Source organism: Schistocerca nitens, chromosome 2, assembly GCF_023898315.1.
Source record: "Schistocerca nitens isolate TAMUIC-IGC-003100 chromosome 2, iqSchNite1.1, whole genome shotgun sequence".
NCBI lineage: Eukaryota > Metazoa > Arthropoda > Insecta > Orthoptera > Acrididae > Schistocerca > Schistocerca nitens.
In genome coordinates, this window is record NC_064615.1 from 37649361 (window position 1) to 37664609 (window position 15249).

Genomic DNA, 15249 nt, shown 5'->3' on the forward strand with positions numbered 1-15249 from the left:
ATACTTAACTACGCGCAGATGAATGTTCTGGTGGCGGAATGTTGACGTAAACTAGGTGTTCCAATGTGAGCCCGTGTTTCTGAGTGCACAACGCAATGCGTCTTCTAAATGACCCGCTGACGAGACGTAACGTCGACGGTGTCACGGAGCGACAAGCTTCGTCGATGTGTCATCTGAAGTCATTTGTGGTTGTGAGCTCGGTGATACAAACACGACTCCTTGGATATGTCCTAAAAAAAACCAAATCTACTTGTGTTAAATCGGTCGCACGTCCGAACCATTCCTGAGGATCTCGACACCCCAATCATCTTCCAAGGAATCGTTGTCCAGTTGCTGCGCTGTATCACCTGCAGAATAGGCTGGGTGACCATAGTGTTGCATCCTCAGACGACCACCAAGACTAATGACCTCAGCAGTTGAGTCCCGTAGTGCTCAGAGCCATTTGAACGACCACCAATGTCTACGTAGGCACTTTCAAAGAGAGCACCTAAATCGTCGACGATGAAAGCCCGGTACAGTTCACCTGTCAGTCTATGTTGTGTGGACCGATGATTTCATCCCCAAGGATTCCACAACAAGCAGTAATGGACCACTTCCGTTACTGATCGACAGAGCATACCCACCAAGTATTTTCTGTGGCCCAGTGATACGTATTACGAGGTGTGGCTAGAAAAAAACCGGACTAGTACTGGTGAAACAATAAAACGAATGCAATAAGGCTGAAAGTCGCGTGGCCTTTCACGTGACTCTCGCTCCGCCTACTGCTCGAGTTTCATCTGCCTCCTGCACTCAATCTGCCCGTGGCGTCTGTTTTAAGTAGTTGATGTTTTGTCTGTGCGTCGGAAAATGTTGAGTGTACAGAAAGAACAGCGTGTTAACATCAAATTTTGTTTCAAACTAGGAAAATCTGCAAGTGAAACGTTTGTAATGTTACAACAAGTGTACGGCGATGATTGTTTATCGCGAACACAAGTGTTTGAGTGGTTTAAACGATTTAAAGATGGCCGCGAAGACACCAGTGATGACACTCGCACTGGCAGACCATTGTCAGCAAAAACTGATGCAAACATTGAAAAAATCGGTAAACTTGTTCGACAAGATCGCCGTTTAACAATCAGAGCAGTGTCTGAGTTAACAGGAGTTGACAAGGAAAGTGTTAGGCAGATTCTTCATGAAAGTTTCAACATGAACAAAGTGTGTTCAAAAATGGTTCCAAAGTGTCTCACAATTGAACAGAAGGAACGCCGAAGAATGATTTGTTCTGACATCCTGGAAAACATTGAAAGTGATCCCACCTTGTTACAAAATGTTATTACTTGCGATGAATAGTGATTTTTTACTTACGATCCCGAAACTAAACGCCAATCGATGCATTGGAAAACTCCTGGTTCTCCACGACAAAAAAAGCACGAATGTCAAAATCGAAATTCAAGGCAATGATGATTGTTTTTTTTTTTTGACATCAAAGGGATTGTGCACATTGATTGGGTACCAGAGGGACAAACAGTGAATCAGCATTACTACATTAGCGTCCTGGCTACCCTACGTGAGCGAGTACGGAGAAAACGGAACGATTTGTGGAGAAAAAAGTCATGGATCCTTCACCAAGACAATGCCCCAGCTCACAGTGCGTTGTCAGTGAAGACGTTTTTGGCAAAACACAACATTCCCATCTTAGATCATCCACCCTACTCACCTGATTTGGCCCCCTGTGACTTTTTTCTTTTCCCTAAAGTCAAGTCAGCTTTGAAAGGAACTAGATTTGAGACTGTTGAAGCAGTAAAAGAAAAAGCGACGGAAGTAATGTATGGACTTACCGAAAATGATCTGCAGCATTGCTATGAACAGTGGAAAATTCGTATGGAGCGGTTTAGAGACCGAGGAGGAGAGTACATTGAAGGAGATAACATGAAATTGTAAATAATTGTAAATAAATGTTTTTTCCAGCATCAGTCCGGTTTTTTTCTAGCCGCACCTCGTATGACGTTCACTGCACCATTGTTTGTAAAGCGTCCAGGGTGAAATTATCCAAGGTCCCTTTGCAGAAAGTAACACTCCGGTTGAAATCCTCCCCTAAGAGCACTGGTGACAGGTGGTACCGGTGAAACTTGTGACCCTGTACGATATGTCACACAGATATAAGGCTGATACCAGTGACTGCAGCAACGTTCGTAGGCTGAAACGAGGAGCGTGATGTATTGCAGCTAAAACAAACACCTCCATCGCTTCACTTCTCCCTGTTCTTCATCTGTTACCACCGCGCCTTCTCAAACCACTTGTTTGCCGAAGTCGTTGTTCAGCACTTAAGAACGTAATGGCATCCGGAACTTCTCGACCAGGATGTCTCACAGCAAACGCAGTGGCTGCTTCATTAGCATCACGTCGGCATTCGCCGAGCATCAGCAACATGTCAAAGTGCTGGTTGGATGTGTATGCCATTTTTATTCGACGCCGTTATCTGTGGCGCACTGAACCCGTTTGTTTGTGCGGTATGACCTGCCGCGTATATGACAGCGTAAGGCGGCGGCCAGCAATCCCATCCATAAGCCGTTTAGATGAAGCGTTGTGTTGTGATTTCAAGAACTTGGGCACACATTTGAACCCGCCAGCAGAACATTCTTCTACGCACAGCCATTTCCTGCCTGTCACCCATTGTTTTGTAAGTTGCAGAGGTGTACATCTTATGTCAAACACACTGTATACACTGGGAATAATTTTTGGCATAATAGCGCACAGATTCAAAACTTAATGAAAGATAGTTTTTTATCATTAATGCCAAAGCAATTAAGACCGACATAGATTTACTTTTAAAAACTTATTTTCATTGGAATTCCACATTTTCACACTGCAATTAGTTTCAGCTTACAGTTAGTACCTAGTTGTAATGAAGCTACGCACTTTATCGAGAAATGAAAGAAAGAAACAATGTTGTGTGCCCACGTGGCAGATTAAAGTTGTGTTCTCTAACTCTTAAATTTCATGCGTAATGTTATTACCTACCGAGCTGTTCAGACACTACATTGAAAATTTGATAAATTAAAACGCTGAAGAGCAGATTAATAACTCACGGAAGTATGTCCGTCTTACAATAAAGTATAATTTCAAAGTTTGCATCAGCCAGCCCTCGAACCTGGTTCTTAATAATCTGGAAAGAAGGTTGAACAAGTCAATAAAATCTTAAAATTCGTGCCTCATTCCTCGGTCATTCATTAAAACAGAAACTGTATTAATCTTTTCTCTTGGATGTAGTTATTTTTAAAATATTTTTTAAAACACGAGGTACCGTTATCTGTACGCCACAAGCGCTACACTTGAAATTTTCTCTCGACGGAGAAGGAATCGATTAGAATGAGCCTTGTACGGTTGCATACTAAGGGCACTTCATCTCAGGTACAGTGGTTTGGTGCTTCGTGGTAAGGATATGGGCTATTAAGTGGAAGAAGAAAAGAGCTACGTATGGATTAAACAGTTTCTGTATCGGTCCCTTGTTTATTACTCTAATAAGCGCTTCAGTGTCTCTCGCTGTTATTTTCGGTTGAAAATAAGGAAAATTACATTCATTGTAGTGCTTAGTAATGCACATATCGCTTTTTGAAGGCTGGAAACCAAGTGAAAGTATTAAACACACAACAATATGTCACCATCAGTCACCTGCCTTGCTGCTAAAAAAATACCTCCTGTGTTACTTAGTCCCACAAAAAGAAAGTAATTTTTGTTATTTAATATGTGAATATGATATATAACACGTATAAGGATGGCAGAAAGACGAGAGCAAAGCCTGTGTTAATTTGTTGAAGACTACTGGGACACGTTTTATGTTCACGCATTGTGGCGGTTCTGGAGACCAGAAAATTCCTCTGAATGAATCAGTATGGATAGTGCGAAACCCGACTGACGCCGTTTATTCACGAGATCCAGAAGGCAGCAGATACCGGCGCCAGGTTGATGCTGTGTTCCTTCATTTCCGGATGTCGTTTGATACGCTACCACATAGTCGCTCAGTGAATCAAATACGTGTCTACAGAATATCTGACCAACTTTGTTTTGTAAACTTTTGTGAAGAGTTCCTTGCAATGTTTTCCGGGAGGAATGGTCAATATTTATGGATATGTCATGAATTATCATTCGAAGCAAAAATGTACAGTAAACACGAGCTCTAAAATGCATATCTTAAGAGGTATGGGCACTTCTTCATCTTTGATACGTGAAACAAATCTCTTCTATTGCAAGCTGTTTGCTTTGAGTATTTTGAGAGGTGGTAATGTGGACCAAAACAGGAAAAAATTCAATAAACATGGGCTCTAAAGAACATACTTTAAGAGCTGTGAGCACGTGTTATCTTTGCTACTGTGAAACACATCTCTTCTATTGAACAAGTGCACATAACGGCATTTTAGGGCCCACGTTTACTGGAATTTCTTGTCGTTTACATCCATACTACCTCTTCCAAAAATGTGGAAAGCAAAGAGCATGCTGTAGAAGAGGTTTGTTTCATGTATCAAAGATGAAGAAGTGCCCATAGCTCTTAAGGTATGCATTTTAGAGCCCGTGTTTACGATACCTTTTTCTTCGAAATGAATTTCCTGTCATATCTCTGAACGTTGACCATTCCTTTGGGGCAACCTGTAGATCAGAGCATGTCATTCTTAACAGAGGCAAAGCTTCCTCCAAGGGAGTGCTATAGTGTCATTACTGTTCACAAAATACGTTAACGACGTGTCAGATAACGTCGGAATCCTCATGAGGTTGTTCCGGGATGATGTCTTCGTATAGAGAGAAGTCGCAACTCTAGAAAATTTAGCAGGAAGACCGGAAGACGATTGACACTTGCGCAGGAATTGACAGTTGATTCTCAGAGTAAACAAATATAACATGTTGTGCACAAATAGACGGAAAGATTCTTTATTGATTACACGATTTCCGAACAGTCACTGGAAGCAGTCACATCCTTTAAATATAAGGAATTATGCGTATTGGATGATTTAAAGTGAAACGACGTAATAAAATTAATCATAGGAAGGACAGGTATCAGACAGAGATTTACTCAGGAAGTGTAGTCCACCCACGATGGAGGTAGCTTACAAAACTCTCGTTTGATAGATAGATAAATACTGCTCGTCAGTCTGGGTTCCTTGCCAGAAAATTGAAAAGATCCAAAGAAAGGCATCGCGTTTCGTCACGGTTTCGTTTAGTTAACTAGCAGCAACATGAGAGTCGTTGTGCATCACGATGTAGCTCTTCTTCTTCTTCCTTTCTTCCTAGGCTAAAGGCTCTTTCCTTCAGTACCCGGCAATCTACTCTGAGGTTGTCGCTGCATATTTTCCTTGGACGCCAATATTTCTTTGACCATTTGGTGGTTTATTTCTTACTATTTTCACAATCTTCCATCCGTCCATCCTGTCTCTGTGTTCGTTCCAATCATGCTTTCTCTTATGTACTCATTCATTCATGGAGTGAACTTAACATCCTTTTCTAATGCTTTCACTTCTCTGTCTATCTCTCAGTCTTCCCTGGAATCCTCTGCAAAATTTTCATTTTCGTTGCTTCCAAAAGTCTTTTTGTTTTTGATGTTTCTGATCTTGTCTCAGTTGTGTATATCATAATTGGTCTTGCTATTGTTTTGTATTCTTGCCTTTCCTATAAGTTTGTTGTTCCAAATAGTATCATTTAAACGTCTTACCACTTTGTTTGCTTTTGCTATTTGTCCTCTAACATCCTTTCCTTCATTTACACTGACAGACAGTTCAACACCACGATAATGTCATTACCTGTTGAATAATTTTTCCATCGACTACCAGTTTGCATCCAAATGGTTCCACAGATGTGGGTATACATTTGGTTTTTTGCATGTGTATCACCATGTTTAGGTTTTTGGCTGCCACGTTAAATATATGTAAAGTCTCTACAGGTTATCTTTACTGTTTGCCAGCAGAACTGGATCATCAGCAAATCAAATGATTTTTATTTTTTGTTCCCCATTCTGTAATGACTACCAGTCAATAACCTCTTTATCGCCTCGTCCATGATCATATTAAGAAGTAGCGGACTCAGAGAGTCACCTTGTATAATGCCACTATTAACCGATGTGTAGCTAGTTAAGATGAAACCAGTTTTCGCCTAGATATGGTTAACTTTTAAAATTCCAAGAGCGTACCTTCGTAGAACATTCAACCAATGTATTGCTGCCTTTATTCCAGCTCACGTAGAGGCTTACCAGCAATCGTTCATCTCTCACACCATTCGTGATTGGATTGGGGAGAGGGTAGGGGGAGGAGTCACAGTGGTACACAGAATTCTCTCCATAATATACCATAAGGTGGCTTGCAGACCACTGATGTAGATCGTGGAAATAGGGGTACATATTACTAATAGTGATATGGTGTGTTCGGCAACGGAGGAATAGTATAATGAAGCCATAATTTATAAAAAAAAATGCAGAAGTTTCGAGTGGGGAATACATGTGGCAGTTGATGTATGTGAGTGAGTGCCTGTGAGAAAGTCTGAAATTCTGTGTTTCATGTGTCTTCACCTGTTAGATAAACTCCACCGAGATTCATTGTGTGTGTGAGCTGTGGTGTCGTGGTGTGGGCGCAGGGCAGCTGCAGGACATGGTGGAGGCCACCCGCGACGCCAGCCTCAGGAGCACCCTGCAGCACCTGCAGGCGCGAGCTGCCGCCTTCGTGCGCGACAGGAGCCGCCAGCTGGCCCGCGTCGCCGACCACGCGGGCGCGCAGAGTAAGTGCTACGCTGACAGACTAACCAGTAAAAGTGACGACTCTGTAAAAATGAGATGTGGGCAGTTCTCTACTAAACATTTTGAGGGAATTTCTGTAGGGGCTACGAAGTCAGCATAGGGAGATAGTGTCCACTCCTGTCACCTGCTCCTACAGGGAGGGGGTGGGGTTGGGTTGGGTTCTTGGGGAAGAAGACCAGACATCGAGGTCATCGGTCTCATCGGATGAGGGAAGGAGGGGGAAGGAAATCGGCCGTGCCCTTTCAAAGGAACCATCCCGGCATTTGCCTAGAGCGATTTAGGGAAATCACGGAAAACCTAAATCAGGATGGCCGGACGCGGGATTGAACCGTCGTCCTACCGAATGCGAGTCCAGTGTCTAACCACTGCGCCACCTCGCTCGGTCTCCTACAGGGAGTTTATTGTACAAGCCACTTGAAAGATGATATAAACGCTTAGGCTCAAAATTACGGAGACTGCAGAGCACCCTAAACTGATATTTCAGGTAAAGAAATGAACAAGAATTTTTTATGTACTTTTCATGCGCTATCCTTAAAGGTACAGCGGGGCTGTTCGGGTAATGACCCACTGGAGAGGCATGGCCTTTTCAGACAAACATCAGTCGAGTTAATGGTGGGGCAAAAGGGGTGCCAGTTCGAAATATAGCATGGATGTAATTAAACTTTCGCTACTTCAGCCAGTGCAGACGGAAAACTGTTTACCGTATGGGAACCCAACTTTATAACTACAAATATATGTATATGTAGGTCAGTACCCGACATTGGGCAGGTATGTATTTACTCCAGCTGAGAGTGTTATTCCACTCGTCTATCAGCCCAGCTCCACCTCCTCCATCTGTCTGTCCATCTTCTCCTTCCCCCTTTCTCTGTCCACCACCTTCTCCCACATCTCCATGTTCATTTCCTCCTCTTCCCTTTCTACGTCCATTTCCTCCTCTCACTCTCTTTGTTTATCTTCTCCTACCATCTCTCTGCCGATCCCTTCTTCCCCCTGTGTTTGTCCATCTCCTTCTCTCCCCTTTCTCTCTCCGCTCTCCGTTTCCTCCTCCTCTTTCTGCCTATCTCCTCCTCCCCGTGTCCATTTCCTCCTTGCCCATCATTGTCTGTCCATCTCCAAGTTATCACACTCACCTCAATGCGAGGCTGGTGGTTCTTACCCTCACAGTATTTCTCTCCGTATCGTAAACAGCTTGTGTACCAAATTTGTTTCAAATTGTTCCAGGGATTTATCGTGAGCTTTCTACCCATGTCTTTACTCACTCTCACACATGTCAAATATATTTGACATATTTCTCAGTTTTAGACTTATTTCACCGGTATCTCTAGCGAATTTCACTTGCAGTTTCATTTTCACATAACTCAAACTCTATCCATCTCTTTTTCTCTCCCCTATCTGTGTCCATTTCCTCTTTCCCCTCATTTTTGCTCTTCTCCTCTTCCACCTTTCTTTCTTCTTTTTCTCGCCCCTACTCCAATAGGGGGCTGGTGGTTCTCACTGCCACGGTATTTCTGATGTGTCGGCAGCTGGGCCAACACCTTGTAAATAGAGGTGGCTTAAAAGGCACGCGAGACTAACGCAGACGGGCGTGAAGTACTGGAACAGGATACGTAATTAATGCTATGAAGGAAAGAACGGAGTTTCTCATATACTTATCTTTAATTTCTTCTTGTACATCTCTATGGTGAACACAAGTGAGACTCTAATTACAATCACTGTAAGGCTAATGGCGCCATGCTAGTTCGTAGCCATTAACTTAGCTGAAGGCTATTCTGTCTCTCGGCTAATGAGAGAGAAAGGCTTAGTACGTCTAGTCGCTAGCTCTGTCGTCCGTACAACTGGGGCTGAGTTCGAGTCAGTCTCTCGAGACCTGCCTTGTGGTGGCGCTAGGTTTGCGATCACACAGTGGCGACACGTGGGTCCGACATGTACTACAGGACCGCGGCCGATTTAAGCTACCACCTAGGACGTGTGGTGTCTGGCTGTGACACCACATTCCTCCCCCGCAAATCGGCGAACGGTCGTGAGATAAGGCTTCCGCCCGCCGTGGGGAGGACCCCATGTTGACGTATGCAATGAGGTGGGGAGCCTAACAACAGGCGAGGCTGTGCCACCCGCACCCGGCCATTCGGTCCGAGGGGAGCTAGGAAACGCCTGAAAACCTAGTCCAGGGTGCACGTCAACATGCGGTGTAGGCGCCCGTAAAGAGACAGGAGGGGCCGAAGGGTCGACCTCCATGTGGTCGGAGAATCCGACGCGCGACGACGACATCTGGTCCGGAGCGGGCAAGAGTTCCATGGCGGAGGACAGCTGGTCACGGGAAGCGATCGGCGGCGCGTGACCCAGGGAGGCGCGTGGCGGCTGCAGCGAAGCGTCCCCTGCGGGCGGCGCCGGAGGCGGCTGTGGCGGCTGCGGCGGCGGCGGCGGCGGCGGCGCGACGCCATGAGGCAAAATGGACGGCAGCGTCGGTAACACCTGGGGATGAGGCGAGCCAGTAGATGGGGCCCCAGGGCGCTGACCTGACGGCTCCGTCGCTGAAAGCAGACGGGGAGCGGCAGAACCCAGGCGACGACAGAGGCGCAGCTGATTGAGATGCCGACGCACCTCACTAGAGGCCCCCAAAACCAAATACATCGCGCGGCCGAGGCAGCGAAGAATGCGCCCCGCGAGCCAACGCCGTGAACCGCGATAGTTGCGATAGAAGACAACGTCGCCAGGAGCAAAAGCAGGAGTCTGCCGCTGCACAGGAACCTGATGCGGCGGATGCAGCAAAGACATCAAGGTTCGATGAGAACGACCATGGAGCAACTCAGCCGGCGAGCGACCATCGCGGGGCTGAGAGCGATACGAGGACAAAAAGAGCAATAATGCGTCCTCCCGAGAATGCGACACTTTCAATTTCAACATCTGTGACTTGAAAGTCCGGACCAATCGTTCCGCGGCACCGTTTGACTGAGGCGAAAACGGCGCGGACGTCAGATGGTGAATACCATTGGCCTTGCAGAAGGACTGAAATTCTGCGGACATGAATTGTGGGCCATTGTCGGAAACAATAGTATGCGGAAGACCTTCAATGCAAAAGATAGCAGACAAGGCTTGGATTGTGGCAGAAGACGTCGTGGAAGACATCCGGACAACAAAAGGAAAATTACTGAAAGCATCGACCACAACCAACCAACGAGCATTCCAGAATGGACCAGCAAAATCGATGTGCAAGCGTTGCCAAGGGGAAGTGGCTTTCGGCCATGCAAAGAATTTCCGCGGCGGTGCGGAGTGTTGTTCGGCACACGCCACGCAAGAGGAGCACATATTCGTAATCGCAGCATCGATTCCGAACCAAGTACAGTGCTGACGAGCAAGTTGTTTCGTACGCACTATACCCCAATGTCCGTGGTGAAGAAGCCGTAAGACAGAGGACTGTAACGAACGTGGGACCACGACTCGGGACTGATCATTATCAGAACGCAACAACAAAACACCACGTCGTACAAAAAGTCTCTCCTTGTGAGCAAAAAATCGGCGAACCAGCGGATCCTCGATCCGTGACTTGGACAAGGGCCATTGCGTAGCAACAAAACGCAAAATGGGAGCAAGGACAGGGGCAGCAGCTGTGGCTGGAGCGACACGATGAAAATCAATCGGAAACGATGCGACCACGTCCTCGGTTTCCGCATCAATGAACATGCAAGCAAGTTCGGAAGAATCGAATGCTTGATCCTCGGCAACAGGCAAACGGGACAACGCATCAGCGTTTCCGTGCTTAGCAGTGGACCGATACAAGATATCGTAGCGGTACTGCGAGAGGAAAAGAGACCAGCGAATGAATTTCTGCGCCGTACGCGGAGGTACCGGCTTGTTCGGATGAAAAAGCGATGTCAAAGGTTTGTGGTCCGTGATGATGGTAAAGTGACGACCATACAAGAAATCGTGAAACTTAGTAACACCAAACACGAGAGCTAAAGCTTCTTTCTCTATCTGGGAATAATTTCTTTGCGCAGATGAGAGCAATTTTGACGCAAAGGCAATAGGGCGATCATGCGATCCATCTTTGTGCGCAAGCACAGCACCGATCCCGAAATCCGAGGCATCTACCATCAACAAAAGGGGTTTCTGGGGATCGAATGGCGTAAGGCAAGTATGTGAAAGCAACGCCGATTTCAACTGGCGAAAGGCGCGTTCGCATTCCGTCGTCCAGACGAACGGAACACCTTTACGGCGTAAGCGATGAAGCGGAGCTGAAATGGAAGAAGCATTGCGCAGAAATTTATGATAATAATTTATTTTACCCAGCACACTCTGTAGCTGTTTCAAGTTCTGCGGTGACGGCAAATCCTGTATGGCACGGAGGTGCTCCGGACTCGGATGGATGCCCTGGGCATTTATTACATGTCCCAGGTACGGTAAGTCACGAGCAAAAAACACACATTTGTCCTTCCTCAAGCGAAGACCATTTTGTCGCAAGACCTGAAATAACGTTCGGAGATTTTGCAAATGTTCGGCTTCTGTCTTTCCGGAGATCACAATATCGTCCAGATAGTTCGCAGCAGTAGGGACCGACGCACAAATACTTTGTAAATATTGCTGAAACAATGCAGGGGCGGATGCACACCCGAAAGGCAGTCTTTTGAAGCGATACAAGCCAAGATGCGTGTTTACCACCAAGACGCGCTGGGATTCTTCGTCCACAGGTATTTGCAAGTACGCATCTGCTAGGTCCAACTTTGAAAAATATTTTCCCGGGCACAGTTTGTCAAAAAGATCTTCCGGGCGGGGCAAAGGAAAAGTAGCAGTTACTAGTTGTGGATTCACAGTTGCCTTGAAGTCCACACAAAGTCTCAATTTTCCGGAAGGTTTTGGCAAAATTACTAAGGGTGAGGCCCAGAGAGAAGCCTGCACACGTTCAATTACACCTTGAGATTCTAAATCGTGTAATGTTCTTGCGACCTCATCACGCAATGCGTGGGGAACATTGCGCGCTCTGAAAAACTTCGGTTGCGCGTTTGCTTTCAGTTCCAAATGTGCTTCATAGTTCTTAGCGCAACCAAGGCCCGGTGCAAAAATGTCTGCAAATTCGTCACATAGACTAGAAACACTGGCGGAAGGCACAGTCTGATTCACTGAGAGGACCTGATTTACGATAGACAAGTTAAACAACTGAAATAAATCTAAACCAAACAAGTTCACTGCAGTAGAAGAACGAAGAACGTAAAATGACACAAGTTTTGTTTGTTCCTTGTATGTTGCAAGAAGGCTGCACTGTCCTAACACTGGTATTTTCTGGCCTGAGTAACTATTGAGCTGAACATTTGCGGCACGCAACGGAGGTTTGCCCAGTTGGTTGTACGTGTCATGATTGAGCAATGAAACTGCAGCTCCGGTATCGAGCTGGAATGGTATCACTTTGCCTGCAAAGTCTAAGTCTACAAAAAGTTTATTGTCCTGCTGACGACAAAAGCGACTGTTTTGTGCAACTGGAACAGACACTGGGACAGAATCACGTGCGACGTGACGGGACTCCCGGCGACGTCGACGCACACTGTTTGTGGAATGAACACTGTCACCGGACGGGGTGGAATGAACTACATGAACATCCATGGGCGAAGGTGCACGAGCCTGAGTTTCCTTGGTTCGATTCCGGCGCGAAGCAAAGGGCCTGGAATTGGTGTGAGTGTCTGATCTGAGCTTTTTCTGGTAAACACGTTGGACATGTCCTTTCTTATGACAGTAAAAGCAAATAGCTTGGCGTGACGGGCAATTGTCACGCGAATGTCTAGTTGCACACCGCGGGCATGATTTCACTGCATTAGCTTGCTTACGCGGCGCACGTGTTTGCGAGCTAGGCTGCCGCCGCGCTGATGGGCGCGAGGGCCGCCTAGCGTCCCGTGCAGCGGGCCCGGCGGGCCGGTGAATGTGACACACTGCTGGCGAAGTTTCAAACGAGTCCTGAGCAAAGTCAAGTGTGTCTTGCCTGTCCAATATGTCTATCACTTGTTGAAGGGAGGGATTAACTAGTTTCAAAATCTGTTCCCGTATGCGAACATCAGAAACGTTCTGTGCTATTGCATCACGCAGCATAATATCTGAATAAGGAAGTCCACATTCGCATTCAAACGCACACTCCCTAGTAAGTCCTTGCAATGTCGCAACCCACTCCCTATTAGTCTGACCGGCCGTACGTTTTGTACGAAAGAACGTATACCTTTTTGCAACGACATTTACTGTTTCCTTGAAATAGGCATCTAAAGCAGACAAAATTTCGTCGTAGGACAGAGTTGCTACGTCGCGCCGGGGAAACAACTTCACTATCACTCGGTAGGTGGACACACCGACACAAGAAAGCAAAAACGGCTGCCGCTCATTACCTTGAATTCTGTAGGCTGCTAGGTGGAAGTCGAACTGACGGGACCACTCATGCCATGACTCGTGGGTTGCGTCGAAGGGTCTGAATTGAGGGGCAACAGCATGTTGTGGCGGCGGTAGCGATGAAGCGGCGGAGGCCGCATCGGTGTGCAGCGCACGTTGACCCTGGACGAGCTGTCCAAGAGCATCCAATAACGCCTGCGTCTGCTGATTCTGCAAGCGATAAAATTCGGACAGTACATCTGGAGATTGTGGCGAAGCCATGTCACAAAGAAATTAGGGCAAAGTAAAACACAAGAGCCTTTGTAGACTCGTCGCCATGTGATGTATCGGCAGCTGGGCCAACACCTTGTAAATAGAGGTGGCTTAAAAGGCACGCGAGACTAACGCAGACGGGCGTGAAGTACTGGAACAGGATACTAATTAATGCTATGAAGAAATGAACGGAGTTTCTCATATACTTATCTTTAATTTCTTCTTGTACATCTCTATGGTGAACACAAGTGAGACTCTAATTACAATCACTGTAAGGCTAATGGCGCCATGCTAGTTCGTAGCCATTAACTTAGCTGAAGGCTATTCTGTCTCTCGGCTAATGAGAGAGAAAGGCTTAGTACGTCTAGTCGCTAGCTCTGTCGTCCGTACAACTGGGGCTGAGTTCGAGTCAGTCTCTCGAGACCTGCCTTGTGGTGGCGCTAGGTTTGCGATCACACAGTGGCGACACGCGGGTCCGACATGTACTACAGGACCGCGGCCGATTTAAGCTACCACCTAGGACGTGTGGTGTCTGGCTGTGACACCACAATTTCTTTCCAGATTGTAACTAATATGCGTACCAAATTTGGTTGAAATCGTTCCAGGGGCTTAGCACGAGCTTTCTACCCGTGACTTGGCTCGCACACACACATGTCAAATATACTTAACATATTTCACACATATTTTTACACATACTTCATTGGTGTCTTTATCGGATTTCACCATGCAATTTCATTTTCGTGTAGCTCAAAGTTTATGACGTCGTATCTGCTTAACTATGTGTCGCACAATGATATATTGTTGTAGGTACCGTCAGCGGAAGATCTGGATACTATCTTTCAAAAATGTTGCGAATAGAGTTAGTAGTAACATAGTAATAAATTTAAACGTCTTGCATGATGCTGCAGTTTTTCACGCATATCACTGTTTATGACGTCATATCTCCTGAACTATCCTTCTCACAATGACATAAAATTGCTGGTACATTCAGTGGATAAAAGTCGCGGATACAGTTAGCAGTAAAGAAGTAATAAATTGAAAAGTAATACTTATATGGCAGTTTTACTGCAAGAACTGTGAAAATGTAGTAAGCGAAAAACATTTTCCTGTCACCATTTTAAGGGAGTCGTCAGCGAGAAGAAGTTTCGTAAAGATTTGAAATTATGTGTAAAGTTTGTTGCAAGTTACTGAGTGCTCTCATTTTAAAATACTGGGAGTATGGATATACGCGTGTCTTGGGCTACACTGCTTTTCGCCCTATGATAGGTAGGTGGTTCTTACCAGCGTGTGCATTACAGTTGCAGACAGTGAACATGGCTCTGGACAAGGTGAGTAGCAAAACTGCTGCTACTCTTCGCGAGTACCGGCGCATTAACGGAACGCGGAGAAGTCCCCTTTCCGCATTGTGGTTGAAGAACATGATTCGGAAGTTAACATTAACTGGCGATTTGGGAATTACCCATGGGAGAGGCCGACGGGCAACGGTGTCACAAATGGCTGAAGAAGAAGTTAGTGTGGCCACGGCTGAGAATGCCGGACGTAATGTGCGATCTTGAATCAGTGCACAAGCTGTATCACGATAGCTCAACATTCCATTGTCCACCATTCGAAAATGCTACGAGCAGTTGTGAAATGGTATCGGTATAAACATCCAGCCTGTCGTGGAGCAGATGGTCGTCATACGTGGTACAAAAATATGAAACGCAATTAACATATGTTATCCTCTGATGTGGAAATTAAAATGTGTTTCTTTCAATGATTTATTCTTTTACCTTCCGCGAGTACTTACAATAGTTTCCACGAAGTTTCATTGCCCTACGATCAATCGTTTTTCATGGGGCCCTCTCAAGTAGCGGAAGTTTAATTATAACCTCCCTGCACTT

The 15249-nt window shown here is 45.9% G+C and overlaps 1 protein-coding gene across 1 annotated transcript in view; it reads left to right on the forward strand.

Moving 5' to 3' along the window:
• The window catches only part of LOC126234251 (UPF0764 protein C16orf89 homolog), a 64085-nt gene that overhangs the window by 16880 nt on the left and 31956 nt on the right, over positions 1 to 15249 (forward strand). Inside the window, exon 2 of the mRNA XM_049942943.1 lies at positions 6595 to 6735. Coding sequence (XP_049798900.1) covers positions 6595 to 6735 — 141 coding nt within the window. The remainder of the gene's footprint in view (positions 1 to 6594; positions 6736 to 15249) is intronic.